Source organism: Onychostruthus taczanowskii, unplaced genomic scaffold (assembly GCF_017590055.1).
Source record: "Onychostruthus taczanowskii isolate IOZ18803 unplaced genomic scaffold, ASM1759005v1 scaffold16, whole genome shotgun sequence".
NCBI classification, from domain to species: Eukaryota; Metazoa; Chordata; class Aves; order Passeriformes; family Passeridae; genus Onychostruthus; species Onychostruthus taczanowskii.
In genome coordinates, this window is record NW_024498795.1 from 4,238,525 (window position 1) to 4,263,152 (window position 24,628).

General features: G+C 43.2%; 1 protein-coding gene across 4 annotated transcripts in view; it reads right to left on the minus strand.

The window, feature by feature from the left end:
* Positions 1-4,849: 4,849 nt before the first annotated feature.
* Positions 4,850-24,628, minus strand: part of LDLRAD4 (low density lipoprotein receptor class A domain containing 4) — a 239,314-nt gene continuing 219,535 nt past the window's right edge. For 3 of the 4 annotated variants that reach the window (XM_041399420.1, XM_041399421.1, XM_041399422.1), the window contains 2 exons: positions 16,840-16,893; positions 4,850-15,584 (listed from right to left, as the gene is read on the minus strand). In XM_041399420.1, the coding sequence (XP_041255354.1) occupies positions 15,042-15,584; positions 16,840-16,893 (597 nt within the window). In that variant the 3' untranslated portion in view covers positions 4,850-15,041. The remainder of the gene's footprint in view (positions 15,585-16,839; positions 16,894-24,628) is intronic. The other variant, XR_005952259.1, reaches the window with a different exon arrangement.

The window sequence follows — 24,628 nt, forward strand, 5'->3', positions numbered from 1 at the left end:
TTCATCCTTGTTCATCACTTACCATCAGCAACAATAATAATTAGAGAATTGTAATTATCCCCTGGCAATTAGCTGCCTATTTCTATGATCTTCTTAAGTAAAAAGAATACATCTTGATTTCAAAAGCCCGCAGGGTAACATGTAGTGTTAAGTTTGGGCTTGAGTTTGATGAATTGATTGGACAATCAGAGAGGAGGGAACACAGGGGAGGATATTCAGGCTTGTTTAGGAATAATGCCCAAACATGCTACAGTTCTCAAGTCAGCTCCATTGCCAGACAATTATTGAATAGTCTGTATCCTCCTTTCAAACTCATGCTGAATCAAGAATCTTACGTACTCTTGCAGTCAGAATAAAGTCATAAAACTGATGTAATTTCCACTTGAAATGCTATGCTGAATGCATCAGAAGTGCAGTTGGGATCCTACCTTTAATATGAATCAAAACTGTACTGCTGGGAGAGGAACAGATCCAGCACTGGTCATTTCAATGGGCTGCCTTGGTGACCTAAAGCAGGCACAGAGAGACAGCACAGGCTCCTTGTGAACACTGCCTTGACCTTGTGCTTGCTGATGACCTCCCATCTGGGGTCACAAAGCAGCTGGAGACAAAATCCAGCTCCACCATGAGGTTCTAAATAACACAAGCTGCAAGTTTACCTCACATCCTTTTTTTGTTAACATTTCACATGGATTTGTTCATAGGCACAAAAAGAGTTGCCAGACCTTGTAAGGATGTGGCTGTGAGAGGACATGAGAGAAGGCAGAGATGAGCAGTGATGCTGTACTTGCCCTTCAGCTGAAAAGACTCTGCAGTAAGAGGTGCTGAGTCCCTCAGCTGGTGCTGTCAAGCACTTCCACCAGCCCATTTTCACCAGCTCTTTATCCAGCCACTGCCTGAGAGCCACCTTGGAGCATCTTTCCCCCAAAACAGGTGCCTGCACACAGCTGTGGCCTCCAGCTACCTTCCAGATGTGGCAGCTGTGTTTTAACGTGGCAGAAGACCTTTGGATGAATTGTAGTGGAGAAAGGAAAATTTCTCAGCCTTGGCTAGCTGATGATAATGATATAGTTAGCTAAATACCTGAATTAAGTTTTTATCCTGGATTAGATTAGAAAAGCCATGCAAATAAAGAGAACACAGTGTCATTTCATGGAAGGAGTACTCGAAGTTCTGCCTAATGTACTAACTGTATTTTCTATTGCTGTGCACTAGCCCTCACACCTCTGCACAGCATGTACCCAATACAGACAGACAATCTTCTTAAAAAAGAAGTGCCAGTGCACAAGCAACACTCAAGCTAAACTGCACAGTTTACTCTTGAGCACAGTTTTACTGCAGACAGGCACCTTACTTCTGTGCCACTGTCAGGTGGGGATTTTAGTGCACCTGATGCCATTTCCCTGACAGAGCACAATTTTACAGTGAAGTGCCCGACTGCCCTAGCATATGGCTGGAGATAGCATGCATATTATCTGTAGGTATAATGTACAGCATGACTGTAGAAGGCGAGAGTACTTAATGCAGTTATCACTCAGCCACAGGGCTTTTTTTGTGTTTGCCAATGCACCTCTCGCTGAAAAGCTGTAACACCCAGTACTGCACTTGTAACTTCCCAAAACAAACACATTCAGTCACTATCAGCACCTTTGATCTGCAGAAGGAGGGGGGTCAAAGAAACCAGACTGACTCTGCAGTCCCTCAGTCAAGCCCTACCTGTTAGGCTTTTCCTGACAGTACATTAGTTGAAGTTACCAGCTCATCAACTTTTCTCCTAAGAGATATAAAGTTTGCAGCATAAGCAAATTTTATAGCACTTACAATCCTAACCCCATTGTGAGGAAAGAACTAGCTCCTATCCTTTTTGCTGTTGCCATAAACCCTACTGAGCGGTTATGCAAGCACACTTGTGCTTTTATATTTGGCTTACATGTCTTCTTCACCAAGTAAAGCCAACCAGGGCAAACTTGGCTCAGCTCATGAAATATTCACAGCACTGCAACACAATTACACGTGTATGCATATACACAGGGATGTGAAATAAGTGGGAATGTTCTCACTGCTTTGAGATGAAAACCACTTTTTTTCTTTTCCCCTAAGAATTTCTTGCTGCCCAGGGTTAAATGTAGGTCAAGCTGTCTGAGCCCATGTCTGTGGCACACAGAGCAGGATTAAACTGGAATTTTCCACTCAACTCAACTGTCAATCACTATAATGTCTGCAAATGTTAAATTAAGCTGGAATGATCTGGTGTTGGCACTGACGGGGGCTCAAGGGTGGCATTTTGGCCTCCGTGAAAAAGATGCCCTCTTTCTCTGAACAAGGGGTGGCTATGTCCTGGCTGCTTGCTCAAAGCCCTGCCAAACAGAAAATAGCTCTGTACAAGACAGTGGGATGTGTTGGAAGTGAGCACAAACTATACCTCACAAGTGGAGGGACTGGAATGGTGGCGAGGGAAAGGTCATTCCCAGTATTGCCACAGGCTGCACTGAGACCTGGCATGTACTTCTTCATGAGCGTTTCCTCATCTTTAAAATACTTTCGGCACCTTTCTGCAGCTGTTCTGCAACACACTTCAGACTGGAAACCATTAAAGGATACAAAATATTTTGTCTGATTTACCGATTAGCCCCTTTATTAAGGAGAGTCAGCCTCCAAATGTCCCCCTCTAGCCACAGCAGAGCATCCACAGGCTTAGCACGTGGCAGGCATCCCTGGGATGGATCATGCAGTCCTGCCAAGATAAATAATGTATTTAAAGTAACTTGGAACACCTAAGGCAAGCATAAATTTGCAGTTAAATAGTAAAAACTGCAGCATATAGCTTCCCCCTTATGTTTTGGAACATTCTGGGGACAAGTAGGGTTACTGACTATACAGGACATTGAGAAACTCAGCTCATCAATTTTACCACATGTAAAGAATTCAGTGTTTCAGGTCTAATCCCCATTCTCAGGCTCTCAGGAGCAATCATTTGGCAGCCAGTCTGAAAAAAAAATGTAGAAAACAAGCAAAAAAAAAATCATGCAAGTTTTTAGTTTTCTTAATCAATGCTAGAGTTCTGCAAAAGCAGCACAATGCAAAGTGCACAAAAAGCAGGGCAACGCCGCAGTAGAAGCGAGCTATTAGACGAGGATTCAGCAGTAAGGGTTTTAAAATGTGCATTTTAATTAGAACTCACTTAAAGCACAACCGATCAAAACAGTGATAATGAGAGAAGCCTAATTAATTTTTGTCTAAGTAACGAAGTCTCATTACAGAGGGATCTTTGGAAGAAAAGGGTTTGGGATGTTAAAAACAGGGTGTTTGTAATGAGACACAATACTGCTGGGAGCCTGGAAGCCAGACCTAGAGGTTTCACAGGACTGCAGCAGCCACTACATTAATCTTTCAGCAGAAAAAATGTAACCCTACTGAGATGAGACATCCCATTTACAGCTGAGTTGCAACCATTGGCAGTGATATTAAAACACAATCAAACAGAATGGCATATTATAAACTAAATATAAATACAATTAAAACCAGATTAAGCAAAAGATCAAAGCAGGCTCAAAAAAATGCAGTTTCCAGGGAGTTCAGGGTTCAGACAGTAGAGGAGGAGCAGAAGCTTTGAGATTTAGAGTACTTCTAAGGACTAAGGAACTAGCAATTTTCTAAATACTAAAGAAGAATTAAAATGCTGCAGATGGAGGAGAGCAAACTCAGGGTGGCTATAGGAAAAAATATTATTACTTTTGACCCAAAAATAAGTACTGTAACATTTAAGGAACTAAGATGTTTGGAAAGTACAGCAGCAAGGGGAACCCCCTTGGCTCCTCTCTGAATGGAATGTAAAGGCAGCTCCATAGCAGGCTGTCAGAAGTGGGATGGACCACGGCTCCCACAGCAGACCTCTTCGTGGAAAAGACCTGCAAGAAAGCCCCAGGTTTGAAGTATCAAACTCAGCATCACATTGCAGCAACACAGACACCCAGCAAGCACAGGTATAAAATATAAACTGAGATAACTATGTTATTAATAATCGTGCTAAATAAAGCATCACTTTATACACAGAATGAAGTGAAATTACCTGCTCTTTCCCAGTTTTGTTAAGCTTTAGTATGTCAAAGCGGCAGGTGCCAGCCAGGGATAATTTGATCTACCTTGCAAATATCTGCATCACCAAAGACAAATCTCTGCATGTTTCACGGGACCCTTTCATCTGGTTTCTTACTGAGAGCATCATCCCTCTCTTCGCCCTATTGCTGGACCACAACAGCTCTTGTTTTAAGCACTGGCCAAAGCACGTCCCAGCTTTCTCAAACCAGGCTGCGAATCTCCCTCCCACAAGCCGTATTTTGTACCTTCATTTTTTAAAGAATTTTTGCACCTCAGCGCTTTGGGGGCATTGCTTATCCCCCTCCCTGGTCAGCCGGCACTGCTGTGCCAGAGGCCGGCACCACCAGCAGGGCTTTCAATGAGATCGAGGTGGGGTTGTCATCTTGAAGGAACTGAAATCACGAGCAGGCTCAGATTAGGCGCCCAGACTGGACTCCAGCGTGTGACAGGCTGTCTCCTGCTCCAGCCCATCCTATGGCAGAGGCAGGCAGGAACCGTCCCAGCGTTAATCGCCGGAGTGTGAGGGTCAGAAGGCTGATCTTAAACCCTCATCGGACACCCACTTCCCAGGGCCTGCACATAATGCTGCAAGGATTGAGTCCTCTCCCATTCCTTCACGATCTGCTACCTGGTTGCCAACAGCAAGGGAAAAAAGACAAGAGCTTATTTTTACCACTCCACTTATTTTACCAAAGCTTTTTTTGGGTTTTTTTTTCACTTCAAAGGGAAAATAAATCCAACAGGAGACAAATGCATTTAATAATTTTTAATAATTTTGTGCCATGGTTTAACCACAGCATATTAAGAACAAGCATAAAATCTGTATTTAAAACTAACAACAGCACTTAGAGCAACATCTTCCTTTAAAAGTATTGCAATAAACAGACCTTAGGTCTAAAAACTAGGACATCACCATTTGCTCAATTAAAAGAGTCAGATACACAACAGTTTGAAATCTTTTTCTGTATATAACTGGGAGTTACGGTGGAAAATAAGCAACAAATTAATTGTGTTAAACACAAAATAAAATTAAAAAAAAAAAAAAAGTAAAGCAAGCCAGGTTTGTCATAGCATCACATGAACAGCTACTGAGAAATTCCAATACAATTGTAAAAAGACTTACTGTTTTTAATAGCTTTGTTTTACAACAATAAATTTTAAAAGAAAGATTAAATATTGTTGATAGTGCTGTACATATTTCAGAATAGCTTGAAAGAAAATGGATAAAAATAATAGATGTGTTGAAAATGTGATCTTGAAAGCCACAATGTTGGAAATACAAAAAAAAAATTAAAATCCATACAGCAATAAAGCATTTTACACTGTAAATTAACTAGCAAGAAACAACAAAGAAAGGGTAACACTCTAAAAACAGGCATTTGATGGTTAATTTTGAGTGTAACAGCCTGACTGATGTACATACCATCATGAAATGCTCTGAGCACAGCAGCATTGGGCAGTTGAGAGTTATACAAAGATAAAACCCCTATCGACATTTATGTAGTTTTTATATTATGAGTAGAAAAGCTTTGTTAAAGAATACTAAAGTGATTCTTTAAAAATTATTATTATCATTATTATTTTTGCTGTCCAGGTCTATGATGCCTGAGGCTCTCGTAACTTCTGCTCACAGTCCTTTTAAAATCTTGGCTGCCTGCTGTGCTTTGTGGTAAATGGAAAAGCGTGAACACAGCTGTGAATACACTTAATAGATAGATAGTCTGCTCTTTCCACTGCAGCTTCAAAGCAAATTAGTGCCTCTAAAAGAAGACATGCTCGTGTTTGGTCCGCTCAATAGGCATGTTTTGTTATGATAAATCCTACTCTAGATTCCTCCAGCAGGAGGTTTACTCTGTACAGTCTTCCTAGTGAAGGCCCGGGGTTTTTTGTTTGCTTTTCTTCCTTCATGCACAGAAGTGGTTCTGCAGTGCAAACAGAAGCGTGAAGATGGCCAGGCAAGGCACACTTCCAAAACAATTACTCCACGCCCTGACAAACAATAAATGAATCAACAAGTGACAATCACAAAATATGTGTATTTACCTACGGTACATGCTTACTGACAGAACAGCTCAACATAGAGAAGGATGTGATGATACAAGCTACCTATAAGGGCATGATGATGCAGAACTGGCCATAGGAAACTTAACACACTTCTTTAAAACAAAAGAAAGCCAAAACAACCATGGTCAACATTCAGATACAGGACTCCTGTGAGGGCTTTTAAAAAGATATTTACAGACAAAGGTGTAGATGCTTCAGGTTGACAGAGAAGCAGTGGAGGACTGTGCCCCAAGGCACCATCCCCCAGCGTGACGGACCAGGTTGAAAGCCCACTCAAACCAGAGGAAGCCCCTCCACTGACTTCGCTGGCCCTGGGTAAGGCCCCCTGAGTTTTAGCACAGCGCTTTGCTGATCATCTGAAAAACCCAACCAAAACGCCATCTCAAACATCGCCCAACACCTTGCTACCTTACATCTGTGGTTAAAGCCTGGCAAGTATAAAAAAGCTACATACAGACAGGAGTATCTCTGAAAGATTAGTTGGTATCCATCTGTGAGAGGATGAGTCTGTCTCGGACCGATAAACTTTTATATCACCTACTGTCCTGGGATAGCTAAAACAAACAGTTTAGAAAAATAAGTACAGCATCTGCAAGTCCCTACACTACAACTTCACGTTGAGTTTTCCTGAGGTATTTGATTTACCGAAGAGCGTGCAGGGGCACAGGAATGGAGCGCCGAACATGGGAGACGCCAGGGGAGAACCGAACGGCCAAGGGAGCCCGGCAGGAAGCTGAAGTGTAACCCTACTTCCCACACCACTTCCCCTGCTGGGTTTGAACAGGTCTAAGCATTTCTCTGTAATCTTAAATATGAACCTGGGTAAGCCACTGCTGTCAGAAGCCAACACAGCAGCAGAGCTGCCAACTCAAAGCTCCCACTCAAACCCTGCATTCGCTACCAGCTGGGGCCACTCTTGTCCCCAGGCAAGAGCACAGGCCACCAGGGAGTCCATCCACACCCCAAGGCCAAGGACAGTCCGTAGTGGCAGCATGGTGCACCAGTAGTGGGCACAGAGCAACAGCTGGCTGTTGTCACAGAGCTCTCATTGGCCTGGTTTTGATTTTGCAGGGATGGTTTGGGTCAGTTCCCACTTGTCTGAGCTTCGTTTCAAATCTAGGATGTGATTACAAAGGTTTGAAAAGTTTTAGCCCATTTCTAAGTTAAAAAAAAAAAAGGTAATCAAGGATAGTAATGTAAATAAATAATGTATCTGCTGGAGAAGTAGTAACTAATACTGGTCCAACTCAGCAATAGCAAGGCAACAACCAATACGAGAAGCATCTAGTTGCAAGGTTAAAGCTGTGGAGGTTTTGTTTGTTTTGTGGTTTTTTCCTTTTTTTTTTAAAGTGACACATTAAAAAAAAAAAAGAAATCTTCACAGCAAAGATGCATCAAACGACTAATTGCTATACACAGGCTTGTCAAAAAGGATTTGTTTAACCTTTTTCCCTTATGATATTATATTGATATTTAATAGGAAAATAAAATACATAGACTTTTTGTCATTTGTATGCATTCATTTGCAAACTTTCTTACAAAAGAAGGACCAAGCACAGATTGGCATTCACAAAGTCTATGCCATTTTTTTTTGTGTTAAAATTGGTATCATCTGTACACTATCTTACAGTATTAACAACATCTATTTGTTTGCGTATGTTTTTTGTTCTACCCATTGGGTAGGATATGTGCATAATATATTCAAGTTATACACAGCACCATACAAAGAAAAAAAAAACAAACTAGAAAAAAAGACAGACAACTGAAAAAGCACCATTTTAAGTGAGGCACAACAAAGGTGGGAGTGTAAGGCCAGATGCAAAGCCCCCTGAAGTTGGCAAGAGTCTTCCTACCAACTTCAGCAGGTTTTGGATCAGGCCCTCTTGAGTGCAAGGGGATTCCTATCTGCTCAGACCTGAACATGAGGCACCTTAGTTGCTTACAAACTACGGACATGCAAACCTCCTCAAAATTATATCTAATAAGGATGTATTTAATTTATTAGTAAACCTACCACAGCAGACAGACAAGCACAAACCAAGGAGAGAAAGGAAGAAGAAAAGAGACAGCTTTGTCACCCACGAGATCCTACACACACCGTGTTGTTTCAGAAAGCTCACACACCGAACCACTTAAAACAGCAGCAGCAATATAGCAAAGAAAATAGCATCATCTCTGGCAGTAAATCACACATCTGTCAGAGGGAAGGGGAAGTTACAGTTTTGATTTTCTATCATTAATCAACATAAAAAGGTAAGCTCTTTTATAGCAAGAAAGCAACGCTAGCAATACCCGGGTTGCTTGTGTTCAGTCTAAAAACAGAGGAGACACCAGCAAGGCAGAAGTAAGAGCCAGGAGAGTTTGTGACACAAAATGGTCCTTGATCTTCCCTTTCAAAAGCAGGAGAATTGTACTGGGTGGTTACCAAAACAGCATTAGCATCCCTGAAAAACCATTAATGCCAATGACAATTTCAAGAGAACATCGGTAGGCCCCTCCACTGCATTCTGTGGTACAAAATAGCGCAGCAAAGCACTTCATCAAAACACCTACACTTCAGTTTGCTGGGAAGAGGCAGTGCAGGTCTCAGGGTGGTTTTGGAGGATGAACTTAGTGGTGCAGCTTCTGTTTATTCCCCAGAGCTGTACCAAGAAAACGACTCTTTTTTTTTTTTTCTTTTTTTTTTTCCTGGTGCAAGTGTGCCCAACGGGGCTTTTTGCCAGCCCAAAAATGCAATCAGAGGTGGCTCAAAAGATAATTTACATCCCTGATTAGTGAGGCTAGGCTAGCAAACAATATATTAACTACAAAAAAAATCCTGCCAACATTTTCAGTCAGCATACTCTCAAAACCTTACACTTGAATTTCCTAATGAAACATACAGACCAGTTTTTGGACGGGAAACCTCTTGAAGTTCAACACATCCTCACAAGGGACTATTCCACGTTCTAGAAGGCCTCAACAGGTCTCAGACAACTAAGCAAGACTGCCTCTTTCCAGGGACTGAAATGATTGACACATTTGGGGCTAGTGTAGGAGAAAAGCTGTAATTGTATTGGTTGGCAAGCGGGCAACACAGTGCAGAGAAAGAGCAGATATGTGTAATTAAATTATGTGCAACAGCTTTATCTAAAAAGCAAGGATGTAACCAAAAGCCAGACTTCATCTGAACCCACTGCACAGAAGGATCACTTGGTTCTCATCATCAGCTAGGTCTGAAAAAACATGCTTATGAGATTTAGGGTACACTAGTATTACTTCCTTCCAGTACATCAATACACAAGGTTCTGCATTAGGGTTATCCCAAAGCACAGGGATTTCTCAAAGCTCACCCAGAAGGAGAAGCTGTTGGATGGAAGGTGCACGAGCACACCAGGTCACAGGCAAGAGTTGGTGCAGCAAGAAAGCTCCCTACAGATAAAAAACATAGGTCATGACATTTACAGGACTGAAAAGCAAACATTCCTCAGGCTTCCTGCTGTTTGACAAATGACCTGCCATCGTTACTGAGAGCACAACACAGAGCCATTTAGCACTTCTGGAAGGTGATCATGGAATAGAAACTAATACAGACAGAATGAAGGGGACAAGTCTGCACGCAGGTCTGTATGTGCACGGACATGACTTAACTGTAATGACCAGAGAGAACCTGTGAATAATCCTAAATGCTTTCAAATGTGCCAGCAAGCCTATTGTTTATCCTTGGGGAGAGGGGGGAAAAAAAAGGCAATGAAAAATATTGACATATATCTACTTTTTACCAACTTACTATTTTGTTTTTCCTCACCTACAAAATCAGGTTACCTTAGCTACCGTGAGCGTTCAGGGATAGAGTCAGAGAAAGGTTAGCGATCAATCTTCTCCAAAGCATTCAAACATTCCTTACAGATTAGAGTGTCAGTTCTAAGGCCTGATATCTCACTACCTGGCAGGGTTAGAAACGACTGCCTCAGACAGCACTGTTCCTTCCAGACAGCCTCCACTCAGGGCTCTTCAGCAGGACACCGACTGCTTCTCCATTGCAAAGTGCATTCCTTAATAAACAATGCAATTCTGCTCCTTACCCTTCCCTGCACCTCATTCACAGAAAAAAACCAAGAACTCTCAATGACATTTTTTAATAAAAATGTATCTGCAACAAAAACATTCTGGGATTTGGCATCACAGAAGCAGCTTCCAGCTGGGAGAAACTGGTGTAAGAAATGGGCAAGCAGTAATAAAAGGCCAAATGAAGCACAGCTTAACTCATGGCTCCTGCAGATTCCATGAATGCAGGAACACAATCATCTTCCTCACTAGCCATCAGGAACTTGTACAGGGGGTGTATGCTTGAGTTTTCATACTCCCAGGGGAAATTCATGCTGTAATAAAGTCCCATCAGGCCAAGACTGGCCTACGTGCAGAGTTCATCAGTGACAAGACCAGGAGTAGCATTATTAGATCCTCCCTGATGAAAACATTCTATTATGCAAATTCCTGTGAATTGTGCACATGCCACACATGCCAGGAGAGGGATCTGAACACTGGGCTGTTGGCTGGGCACCCCTCTTCCTGTCCCTCACTCACACCTTTTAAGCAGCATCCCTCTCAGTCTGCTTGTCCAGCACTGAGAGGAGCCCAACCACAATTGTTCCAGACATAGGTACAGAATTAGAGCTAAGTGCCAAGTGCTCCGTTGGTAAACTGGGAGAGAAACCATTTTTTTCCTTTGCTAAACCCCATGCATTTCTAGCCCTGAAAGATCATACAAAAACATCAAAGATGGGGCATATTCATCATCAAGAAGAGAGCCATGCCAAGAAATGTAAGGGAAAAATTAGTCTTTGCAGTAGGACAGAGGTCACAAAACTTTATTTCATAAAGGTGCATTTAAAAGAAAAAATAATCTTTTAACTGGAAAATTTCTAAAGTAGGAACATCACTATACTGAATTTTGGGAACACGAGTTACTGGGCAAAGTCAGAAGAAGCAACCAGAACTCAGGCAAATATGATCCATCACATAGAAAACACCACACACATATCACGTGGGTTTTGTGCCTGAGACGCATAAGCCAGAAGATCAGTATGGAGACAAAATCTAGACAATGCTACAGTGTTTGCAGAAATCTTTTATAATTTATACAAAGTTTCATTGAGTGGCTCTGGAATACAGTCTATCAATTCTGGGTATTTTCAAAGCTGGTCGTCCATAAATGCTTCATAGAATTACCTGTCTTCAGAGCTCACCAATTCAGAGCTCACTCACTAAGCCTTTAAAGATTGATAGTGCTATTTAATTCAGGTATTTCTTTTACCATTCTGTTCTGTTATCAAGAGCAGATTCTCTACCAAGTCAATGGAAGAAAAATAGAAAAAACTAAGTGTTTCAATGTTACACTGTTGACTGCCTTTCCACTGGAGAGCACTAATATCCATCAGAAAATAGCCCATTTACTGCTAAAAGAGGTCCCAAAGCAGACTGCAAGCTCACCTATAGCAAATAAACTAATCACTACACTCCCAGAGCTGAGAGTCAGCACATTACATTTGGGAAAGCAGAGCATGACATTAAAGCCATTAGAGAGTACCCAGAGAAGGGCCATGAGGATGAAGAAGGGTCCCAAGGGGAAGCCACATGAGGAGAGGCTGAGGTTACTTTCTTTGTCCAGCCCAGAGGAGAGTGAGGGGAGACCTCAGCATAGTTACAACTTGCTCATGGGGAAAAGACAAGGGGCAGGCACTGATCTCCTCACCCTGTTGATCAGTGACAGGATCCAAGGAAATGGCTGGAAGCTGTCCCAGGGGCAGTTTAGGTTGGGTATTAGGAAACTATTCTTCCCCCAGAAGGTGGCTGGGCACTGGAACAGACTCCCCCAAGCACCAAGCCTGACAGAGTTCAAGAAGCATTTGGACAGTGCTCTCAGGAGATGGTGTGACTCTTGGGGACAGTTCTGTGCAGGGCCAGGAGTTGGATTCAATGTTCCTCATAGGTCCCTTCCAGCTCAGCTTGGTCTATGATTCTAGGATGAGAAGACAAAGATGCAAGAGGAGATGCAACTATTAGGTGAGCAAATACCAAGTTATTTTTAAACAAATCTTTTCTAAAGAACTGGAAAAGGCTACATTTTCCAGGCAGAAAAATTTTCTCAGCCAAGAAAAATTAAGAGACAGTATACTGGACAATGTTAATGGGAAGTGCATAAATCCACTGGCATGCAGAGAGGGTAAAAGATGGCAAAGGGCTGTTTTTAAAGAAAGGTCCCAAGAGGCGACTTTGAAGGCAACTTCAAGGCTCACTTTGCTGAGATCTGTACATGGGGAAAGTTGGTCTTCAACCCGCCCAAGCCCAGGGCCCAGTCCAGATGTGCTCTGCCGTGACAACTGAGTTCCAGCTGTTCTCACCTGAAGGCTTCTCGGCTAAACAATCCTCATTTAGGCAACAGCACAGTATCTGTGTAGGCACACACATTCTCTGGCTTAAAGGCTCACTCCTCAAGTGACAGAAGTCACTGAAGACCAAAACCAACATTTGCTGGCTTTGTCCTCTGGTTCAGTTTGTTTATTTGTTTGTTGTTTTTAACTAAGAATTAGGCTCATAGGTTCTTTGCAAAAATCTAATTTCACAGCTTTTATTCCCAGGAAACAGACAGTGATGAGAGCCCCAGCTGACTGAAAGCCACCTAGTCATCTTCTAAACACCTGTCCTGCGGGTCTGAGAGGAAAAAACATAAGTGAACCCCACCATACAATCTCTATCCCTCCTTTCAATTAATACATACGATAAAAGGCAGCTTTACTCTGCATTTCCAGCATGACTCAGACCAAAACAACAATCACAGAGACAAATGGGGCTGTGTATTCAGACTAACAGTTATACAAATGTTTTCTAAACTGGAATAAAATCAAATTAACTTATGAAGAAAACAAATCTACACTGAGGCCCAAAAGACACACGCACACAGACACACACACACACTGTTTTGGCATTAAAACTCTGCATAGATCAAAGATGCACTTCAGTTACCAGAGTCCCTCGTGTACAGAAGCCCTGCAGAAATCCAGCCTCCAGCCGTGGGACCAGGGCATCGGTGCCCTTGGGGCACTCAGCAGCTGCTGCCCGCAACCAAGCACAAGGCTCAGGAAAACAGAAAAAAGTGAAAGATCTTAAAGTGAAAAGGTCTATGACACACTCATACACCTATATATTAGAAACTATTCAAGCTAAGACTCTAAAGATTCTTACTTTTAAGTCCATTTCCAAAATGCATTTTAAGTGCAATTTGTGCTTTTTCATGTGCTTGTGATGCCACTATCACCTTCTGTCAACTGAGTTCCGGCACCGCGCGTGCTTCCACATGGGAACAGCCAGTGGAGAAACAGCCCCATGCCACGACACAGGCAGGTAACACTTCCCAACTACTCTCCAGGCCAGTATAGCAAAAATCAGGGCTTACAGACACTTGGTGAACACATGAGTCACCTTTACCCATGAGCACAGTCCTGCTGGCGTCACGCAGACATCATGCACCCAGAAGGGTTTCTGCAACAGGGCCCAGAGCAAAATGGTTTGCAGGGAGAATTCCTGGTGCTCCCACGACCCTGCCAGGGATGCGGCAGGACCTGGCACCACTGCCACGAGCGCTCTTGGTACTGCTGCAAAAACACCATGGGGGGGTTTAGCCACAAGGGCCCCCTTCACTTCAACAGGATGGACCTCCAGGACTGAACTTCAGCACCTGAAAGGATGAAATGGAAAGCGAAAACCACAACAGCCTCACGTACTTGAACAGCAGAGCAGGGGAAAAAATCCCACCCTGCATTTTCAAACGATTTATTGCATAATGTCATGATATGTGACTAAATACATTTCAGGCTACAGTGAGGACAAAAATCTCTAGAGCAGTAAGTACTGGTGATACTGCATTATGAAAAGGAAAAGAATGGCAGCACTTAGAATCCATACAAATCAACGCATCTGGGAATTGTAGTTTTGCCATTTATGAAAGAAATAGTCTACACTGCAAAACAGCTAAACCTTAAGTGATGGAAAATGCTGGGATTTCACATTTGCCTTCTTCCATCCAAAAGTCTCCAAGACACTTCATTGATACACTGTTATTTGAATGCAAATTATTGCAAAGTCAAGTGTCCCTGTATTTTTTTGAATTGTAGAAGTCAAGAGATGTTAGGCTAAGTCCTGTCCCCATCTTTTAGCAAACCCGGGGGGAGGGGACAAACTCCTCCAGATTACTTCTAGGGCTCTATCATTATTCCACAGGTGAAACAACAACATAGAGAAGAACTTCACATAAAACAGTTCCCTCATATATATTTTTTTTAAAACAGTAAGATAGTGCAACTTTTTAAAACACATTTATCACAACACAAATTAATTCCTTGCATTCATCTAAGTTCTCAGCTTTATACCTTGGCACACAGAACAGGAATTTTGTTTCATATTAAAAAAAAATTCACACCCTGGGAGAAAAAAAAAAGCAAACTGGCCAATTCTTCCCCCATTTATCTAGCAAAACCACCTTCTTCCTTCTGCCATTCAGTGAGTATAAAACAGGCTGCACAAGCCTCATTTCTGTGCTAAGTTAACTTTTAGAATTAAATAATTGAAATAGTTTATTAAAAAAAAATAATATATCCCCCCCCCTTTCCCCTGAAACACTGCTCATAGACAAACTGAATGGAAGTTTGTATTTCTTTCAATCTGCTTTGCATGCAATTCCCCTGAAAGGAATCAGAAACAAAGAACTGCTTTGCACGTTTGGTTTTACTCAGTTGTACCACGTGAAACGTAACAACACCGTGCACCGGAGCACGGGGGTCTTCCTCCACCACCCTGCTTGGGTCTCCTGTCTTCAGTCCAAACGCACCTGCGCAGGTAACTTAGACCAGGTTTCCTGGCTTCCGGTCCTGGCCTTTGCTGGGGACTATTGTGCTCTCTGAATTGTTCTGCTGAAACTGAAGTCTGCTCCCCCTCTGCGAGGAAGGAGGCATGTTGCTGTGCTGGTGATGGAAAAAAGAGGAGCCTGGGTAATGCCCCATGACCTCGCTGTACGTCGGGGGTGGTCCTTCCATCCTTCCATTACTGCTATAGTTGGTTGCACTTATGCCCGAGTTGCTGCTGGGTGGGCAGGGACCCCCATTGTACATCGAGATGTCTATCAAGTCGCTATCAAAAATGGTTCGGTTGGGCGGCGCCCTGACGGATTCCCGGTTGAGCTCCATCTGCTGCTCGGGGTCCCGGAGCTGCAGGGTGCACGGGCCCTGGTACGGCGGCGGCTCCTCGCCGTCCGAGAGGGAGATGGTCGGAGGAAGGTCAATCTCATGCTGCATGTAAGGGTAAGTGGGCTGGAAGCGACTGAAACGGTCCCGCTGCATAAAAGATGGGGTGGTAAACCTGTCCCTGGACCTTGGGGCGTACATGATCTGAAACGGGAAGAGAGACACGCGTGACTCCACCTCTGCGCAAAGCGCCGCGGGTGCTCCAATCCTCGCAACAAACTGATAAAACACAGAATGCTTCTTTTTGCTGGTTAAACCCAGCAGATACCGTGCACGTGTGCGGCCACATGCCTGCAGGTGAAGAGGCAGGAGGTGCAGGAAGGATCCAGGACACTCGAGAACAGCTGCACAAAGGAAGCCCAAGATCCCACACAGCTCCTTCTGACATTAAAACATTCTGAGCAAAAACAAATTATTCTGTTTCTGAAACCAGGAAATTAATTCTCTCTAGTCTGGGTAATCGATTAGTTCTACAACAATGTCCCAATACTGAATTTCAGCTGCAGTCTGAGCTTCCCCCTCCTACTCAGAGTTAATGCATCCCCAAAGAATTCAGATGGTCATTTTAGTACAATTTGTAAAGGCTCAGCATATCTCACACCTTCACCATCAGAGTGTATCAGGTGTCCTCCTCCCCCTCAGTTCTCAGCCAGAACTCAGCCTCTGGCGAGAACCTACAAAGCTTCTGCATTGTGATGGAAAGTATGTCCCTGGTATATTAAAACCCTGGAAAAGGACAGGCTTTACAAAGGAAGCTTTCAAGATGCTCTGTGAGGTGCTGCTGTTCCTCACTTGGTCTATCCCAGATCCGGACAGACACAGCAGCTTCTCAGATCTAGAGCTATCAAACTGCTCTTCTCTTTTTTGGATCCCTGCAGGGTCTTCCACCCCTGACCTTCACCGATGCAGGGCCAACCACCAGGAAGTTCTGCTGCTTGTCACAGGACAGCTGGACCACTCAGAGCAATACATCCACAAATTATTACATAGACAAGGAATCTGTGCTAGCTGGAAGAAGGGAGACACTGGTGATAGGTTATCTGTTGTAAATCCAAGAAAAGTTCAGAGACAAGGGGAACTGGTCTCCCAGCTTCCAATGAATACTCAAATTACTGAGCCACTGTGGGAGAGACACACCTCCATCACTTACTTGTGAATGCCTACTATGACACAGGGAGTTGCTGATGGAGATGAGGTGTCAGGTAGGCAGAATTTCATTATGAAAAGGTCTCAGGAATTTATGAAATGCATGTTAAGGCGGGCTTAGATGACAGTGTGAACTACACTGAAAAAGCTTCATTTACAAAAAATAGATGCATGTTTTTGAAAGGAACCAAATACAAATTACAGGGAAAAAAAAGAAATCACTTGGTGAAGATAGTCAGAAATCTGTCAGTACCTCTGAAGCACCCTGGCGCGAAACCGAGCTTTCTGAAGGCCACAAGCACCCCTCCTGAAATGCGGAAAAAAACAACAAAAAAAGAAAAATTAATAGAACACATCACCATTCTGCCTCATTATCACTCTTACCAGCTCTTACCAGCAGTCATCTTCTAAGGACTGGCTGTCTCCAGTAGCTAAACAAGCAACATCCCACCCCTTTCTTTCCAAAACATCAGCGAAGAGCAGCTCTGCTCCCAGGCAAGTCAAGCTTGGTCCATTTTGCAAGTGCCAAGATGTCATCCACAGCACCCAGACACACAGGCCGTAAGGATGCCGCAAGCTGGTGGTGTCTGAGAGTGTGTGGCAACGCATGGAGATGACAGGAGACACCTCAGCACCTGTGTGCTGAGCAGGTACCTGTCACCTCCCAAAGCAGCAAGGGTGGCAGGTCTGACAAAGGTCTGCCAGCCAGGATCCCGATGACACAGCACAGGCAAACCAGTTCACAACAAAACCTGGCGTCTGTAATCTCAGTGAAGTGACAGACACACTAAACCCAGGGATAATCTGGTCAAAACTGTCAGTTGCCCAATTCCCACCATACACAGTAGTTAAAGCAGCTGAGGTTTCAGCCACGTTTCCAAGCACTTCTCCAACCACCTTCTCAGGTAAAAATATTTTCCCTCTCATGCCTTGAAATGCTGTTCTGACATCATACTAGCACTCAGGGCGGAATAAAGGGGTGAAGAACAGTATGTCAATAAGGGAAAATAGCTTAAGGTGTATCATTATTTTTCTTCTCAATTAATTGTTTGCAGTAGCAGTAACTCCCACAGTGAAGTTATTTTATTGAAAAATTTTGAAGCTGAAAAGGACATATCAGAGCAGCTATAAAGCACAGAACTTCAATTTTGGCGCACAAAGAGAAAATCAAAATATTGATAGTCAAGACTATTTTCTTGATGCTAATTCAAGTTTTACATACATAAGAAATTTCAGGAACTGGAAGGAAAACACATACTGTCCCCAAAAGCATTACCATGTATAGACTGCTTCCAAATCTTACTGTACTGCTTCTTCTCACCATAGCATCTTTCAACATATTTCAGAAGTAAAAATAGACCCAACTAGATGTTCATCATGACACTCAGAGACCAAATGCCGTCTGTGATCTTGTCAGGAGAGTCCACTGCAGAGAAAAGCTGCTCTAAGAGGACTCTCCCACAGGATTCAGCTGCTAAGGGAAATGCTCTGAATAGCAAAGCTGGTACACTTCTCTTCCGTAGCTTTAGAAAGCAAAGATAGAGAGAGGCTGACAACTGCAATTATTTACAACTTCCCCAAGTATTCCCCTTTGCAAAGACATGAAACACAAATCTTGTGCATGAGTCACTTATTTCAGTGCCTAGATGTGGTTCTGTCAGTTGAAGAAATTCTAACTATATACATACATACATGTATATACATACTTCTGCACACATTCCTTTCCATTCCTTCAGCACCCAGGTGCCTTTATTTTGAAATATCTGAGGGTCTGGTTGCACAACTAAAGGCAATCAGGTTATCAGCAGTTGACCCTACAGGCTCCAAACCCATTGCAACTGTTTGTAAAACATATTAGTCAAAGCTAAAGTTCTCAATTAACTGCTCCTGAGTTACAGGCTCAGAAGAGAGGAAAAAAAAGGCAAAACCAACAAGCCAACCCAGAAAGAAATAAAATCTACCTCCACCATTCATATTACTTAAACTCCCTTACGAGAAGGAGCTGCTGGTGAGAACGTGCAAATGACTTCCATTCTAGGGCCCATCTCCCCAAAGGCAAGAGGGTAAGATGAGCTGAGAGAGATGGTGCAGCATATGGAGAAAAACTCCTTGCATGGAGATGGAACAGGACGTGCTCAGTGAGCCAAGACTCCCAGATCTGCTACCAGCCATGCCTAACAGAAATAACTTGTTAGAAGAGAGGAGTTGCCTGTTACTTCTACTGCTGATGCCTGAATCCCAGAACAGTCAAAGGCCCTGCCTGAAGCACTGCAGCTGCTACAAGGATCCCAATGAGTGTAACGAGGGCACTGGGATAGTCACATCAAGATGAGAACAAAGGAGACCAAAGCTCTCCCCACTCAAGTTTACCCTATTTGAGAAGGTAAACAGCTTGGGATGCAGTTGAATTCTGAGGCTGTGAGATCCTTAGAATGCAAGGATATGTAACAATGTCGTTCCTGCGGCAGTATGGTCCTACACTTCACCTGTAGCTCCTCCCTTCCCTAAGGTTTCCCCTGGAGAGAGCAGCAGGCTGAATAAATGATTTGGCAGAAGCCAACCCCCAGCAAGATCTCTATCCCAGGAGCCAGAAGAACTCCCCAAGCAGATGGCTGGGTAACATGTGCTCAGCATGCCCACACTTGGAAAATACCAGGCTCACACACCTGCAGATCAACCTCACCATGGTTGGTCCAATGACACAGCACAGAATCCTCTCCTCACCGAGGCGTGATTCTGTGACCCAACACAGAATTTCTGCCCTCCTGAAATCACTGCATCTACCACAGGAGACTTACTACCTACCTTTCTGAGTCTTTATTTAAGGGAAACTCCCCCTCCCTTGTATTGGGTGGATACTATCTAACCCTAGGGTTGGTGCCCACCAACTCCACTGATCTTGGGGTGATGGAAAGAGGCGCAGATGAGAATAAAGTGCTGCAGAAGAAAAATATCCCCATGACTACACCCCTCCACCCCGAGATGTAGATTTAGGAAATAATGTGCTAGGACCACCCTGACCAATCTGGGGTGACTTATACTGAGGGAAAGTGTTAGTTCTCGCTCTCTGCTTGTCCCTATGCTTACAGATCTTCCTTTGAAAGCTAAAATGCTTCCCCTGTGCTCATATCAGCGAAAATCAGATGAGAACTGACAGCATTTGTATTTATATTAGGGATTTGTACAAGTAGTTATCAGGTATGTGCAAACAAGGCTAAACCTGAGCAAATGCAATTTACCCATATTTTGATGAGGGCAGTACCTCATTTACCTGCTTCTTATAGACTGTCAATAGCTAGGCCACCTCAATGTGCTCCTTGTTCAAGAGACTTCAGGCATGAGCTTCAATACTTAAAAGTAACAAGGAAAGAAAGCTTATGCATTCATTCCCTATACTGTATACATTTTTAACATTGTTGGGCTTTGCAATTAAAATCCTAGCACCTACCAATAACACCAAGCATGAAAAATCTTAGGGAACCACCTATGTCTTTTGCTGACCATTGCCATTCTTGGGTTTCACCATAATTTACAGAAATTAACTTTGTGATTAGGTTTTGAAATAGCGGCATCATTTAATAAATCCAGCTGAGTGATTACTTAATTATCTCATGGTGTTGATTATTAAACTCAGTATTTAGAGCTTAGGAGACTCCATAAGCCTAGGATAATTTGCTATTTCATATTTTACAAAGCTTTAGAGCCTCCAGAATTAAACAGTGCAAGAAGATGAATTTTGGAGGACACTTTTAAATACTGCAGCACACACTGTCATCCAACTGCCTCAGCTGAGCATCAGCCCATTGACAGCCAGCAGGAAAGACATTTACCAGAAGAATGATTTTTAACTCAGCAGAAATTATAGGTAAAAATTAACATTCAGCAAAAATTTTCCTCAAGCTGTAATAAAGGAAGAGGATTCCTGTGCTTGTTAAAGCTGGGATAGAGTTAATTTCTTTCACAGTAGCAATGGCAGTATGGAGCCATGTCTTAGATTAGTGAGGAAAACAAGTGTTGATAACCCAGGGTTATTTTCATAATTGATGAATTGTCTTTACACAGTCAGGGCTATTCTGCTCCTCACCTCAGTAGCACAGGAGGCTGAGGGTGCACAAGGAGCTGGGAGGGGGCACAGCCCGGACAGCTGACCCAAGTGACCAAAGGGACATTCCAGACCCTATGGCATCATGATCAGTACTTAGAGCCAGGGGAAGAGGAAGCAAAGGGGGACTTTGGGAGCAAGAGCATTTGTGTTCCCAAGTCACTGTTACACAACACGGAGCACTGATGCCCTGGAAATGGATGGACACATGCCTGGCCCTGGGCAGTGGTGAATGAATTCCTTGTTTTGCTCTCCCTATGACACTGTCTTATCTCAGCCCAGGAGTTCTCACTTCTACTCTCCCAATTCTCCACCCCAGCCTGCTGGGAGCAAGTGCCTGTGTGGTGCTTAGTACACAGTTGCCAGCTGGGGTTAAACCATGACAATCCCATATAATCCAAACTTTTCTTTGCTGTGTGGTGCTTAGTACACAGTTGTCAGCTGGGGTTAAACCATGACAATCCCATATAATCCAAACTTTTCTTTTTTTGCTGACTGTTAAGGAGATTTACAGGCTTTCTCCACTATTAAGTTTCCGCAAAATAGAGCTTTGCCTGAAATCATGTTTTCTGAGAAACAAAAGTCAGTTTTTCACTTTCTAAAATGCATTACCATTATTAAGAAGGCCCCTCTTTTCTCCTTAACCCAGATTTTTATTTTATTTTTATACAAAAAACATACACACGCAAATACAGACACTTCTTTTGCAAGTGAAATGTTCCAGATAGCAGTGTAGTTTCTGATGTTGGCCCTAGGTGGTACATTACACCACATTAAAGCAGTGGCTTGCTGAAAACGCTCCAGGAAGGCACAGGGGCTCATTCCTCCTGGTACCTTCCTGGGTGATACAGACCACCACAGCTTTGAAGATAGCAACAAACACAAGCAAAACAAACTATTTTGTTGTCCCAAACAGAATGATGAGTATTCCAGCAGGATTTCTCATTCCTTTAAAAGTGATTCCTCAAGGGCAGGAGAGGTGACGCTGTCTAACAGAGCAGTGCACGGTACCGAGGAGAAGATTAGAGAATTACGGAGAGTGACAAATCTCTCACATGTAATCTGCCTCCCTACACTTACTGCAATTATTCCTGTTACTTAATGCTTTAAAACTTTTATTTCCCCAACTTCACAGCACTTCATCACTTTAGGTAATCTTCATTTCATTCAACTGAAGGGAGCAAGTACTATTATCCTTCCTCCTTTGTTTGGAGATGAAGCAAGTTGCCCAAGGTGACACACCGACTCAGGTGCCACCCAAAGCCAGCGCTCCTCACTTCTAGTCCTACCTGCAGATTTCCTGGACAATCCTGCCCGTATTAAACATAAATGACTTTACTGTGGGAGACTTCAAAGAGCAGCAGCCGAGCTCGCTGTCCCTCTTGGCAGCACTCCCTGAGGAGAGGCAAGCCCATGTCCCTGAAGGAGACAGCACATCCAGCCCTTGCCAAATGATGACTGGTACAAACAAAAAGATTTGGCAAAGCAGGGTGGTCTACAGCACTCACACTCTCTTCTGGCTGTAGACTGGGTTCCTGTTCCCAGTTGGATTTTCTTTCTTTTGCACATGTCAGTAAGAAAATGAGAATGAGTGGCCTAGGGACACCAGCAGGGAACAGACAGAATAATGCCAATGCCAGTAGGAAATAATTTAAAGACCAGCAGGAAAGACTAACATTTGAAATAATGACAAATCCCTGAGCTGTCAATATTATTGAGTATTTTCTGTCACCCTCCTGACGTTCCCCTTTTATTCTGAAATAGCTGGTACAGGGCAGAGAGGAGTATTTTTCACAGCTGTGCTCCTGGAGCTCGGCATCCAAGACTGGCATTCCCAACGCAGGTTCTAATGCAAGCTGACCAGCCTGAGCAGCAATGCTGCCCTCGGTGCTGGGAGGCAGGGGCTGGTCAGGGTGAGCATCTTGTGTGATGGATGCAAGGATTTGCTGCCAGGAGTAGGCCTGGGGCAGTACAAGTGTTCAGCACTCATTCAACATCACTTTATAAAAGAAAACAATGCAAAGACACCAGGACAGGGAAAAGGAATGAAATTAGGAACATCAGAAGCTCATTAAGTACCTCTGTAAGTCAGTTAATCTCTTTCCCCTCAATGTCCCCATGGAAATCACTGGTGATGACATTAAGAGCTAATCATTGGGAAGCAAGATTTATATTTGTTTGGTCCCAGCAAACAGCAAAGTGCCACAGCAGCAGCTCTGCTGCAGCTACCTACATTCCAGCAGGACACTTTTGGTTACCAGCAATAGTGTCCCCCTCCCCACACCGGGTCAACAAAGGCACAGCCAGAAATGCTGCAACACGGATTTCCCCTCTAGGCATCAGACACACACACCCTGTGCACACATGTGCCCTTCCAGGGCTGCCACATGGCTCTGCTCCAAAATCCCCCAGCACTGCCAGTAGCATCAGTTGCTCCCACACCAGAGGTTCTGCTGTTTCCAAGTGAAGCAGCCCCTGGGCAAGCTCCTGGTATACTCCACACCCTATGGCTTTTGCATCCCTCTCAGGTGTTCTGCAACCTTTGGCTTGCTCCCAGCTGTGAAGCCCAACACTGCAGATGGATAAGCCAGCAGGAGGAAATGTTCAATATTTTATCCATTGTCATACACTGTTCAGCACCTTGCAGGCTCACTCCAGGCTACTGTTCATGCCAACATGGTTATTGCTCAGCATCTTTCCACCTCTCATAATTAGGACCCCAAAACTCTTATTTCTGCTAATGTAAAAACAGGGCTGGAATGCTTAATGGCCTCAATAGCAGAAGGCAGGCAGCATCCTCAGCACTGCAGCAGAAGCACCCACTGCTCCTGAGCACTCAGCATTTGTCCTGCCCTTGGCTGTGATCTGCTTAAGGCCTTGGCCCAATAATCAAGGTAATAAAATACCAAAGACCAGGGGAAAGACTGGAAGATGACAGTCCAGAGGAATGAAAAGAAAAATAAAGAAAAATATAAAGAGCAGAAAACTGCAGTTACAGAACAGGCACGAAACAACAACATTTAGCGTGCACTTGCCGAAGAGCAGCGTTTTTTTTCTATGACTGGTCCTTTTTCTGCACTTCAAACATTAATTCAAATTACTTCAAGTGTTAACACTTGTGATTGTAGTGATTTCATCTTTTTAATATTCTAATTTCTGACTGGAAAGTTGACTTCCAGCTGGCCTGGAAATTGAAATTTTCATTATCATCCTCTTTTATTTATGTTTTATTTGATGGTGTTTCTTTGGGGCTTTTTTTTTTGTTTGTTTGGTTGCTTTTGGGTTTTTTGTTTGGGGGTTTTTTTGGGGGTTTGTTTGTTTTGGTTTTTTCGCTTTTTTTTGTTTTTATTTTTTGGTATAACCATGAAGAAGTTCAACCAGAAAAAGAAATTCAGTAATATCTTTCATTTCCTTACTTCTGATGCCTAACCCATGAGTTTTACAGGTGTGAGGCTGGTAATAAAGGCAGTAGGTAATTTAGCTGATCACTCCTATTACACTCTGTAGGAGAACCAGAATAAGAGAGAGATCATGGTCTTTATGAGGCCAGAAACCTGTGCAGTTCAGCCACCACTTAGCTGGTGGAAGGCATGATTATCTAGAAACAGGAAAGGCTTAAAGAAAAAGTGAAGGTAACAAAAGGACCAAAAAAAAAAAAAAAAAGGCACCATCTGAACAGGATACATTTTTATACACCTCTGCTACCTCAGTTACATGAGAGTGTGTTCACTTCAGAGTTCACTACAGAACTAGCCAACAGTCAAATAATTTGCTTTACCATTTTCTTTCAAGAAACATGTCTGAATTTCCTCTATTTCCATTCACTATTTCTCTACCAAAAAAAAGACTTAAGTCACAATAATATTTTCTTCAGACATTAGTGGTTAACAAACATTTATATCTGTTTTCAGAGTCTATACACCATTAAAAAAATATTCCC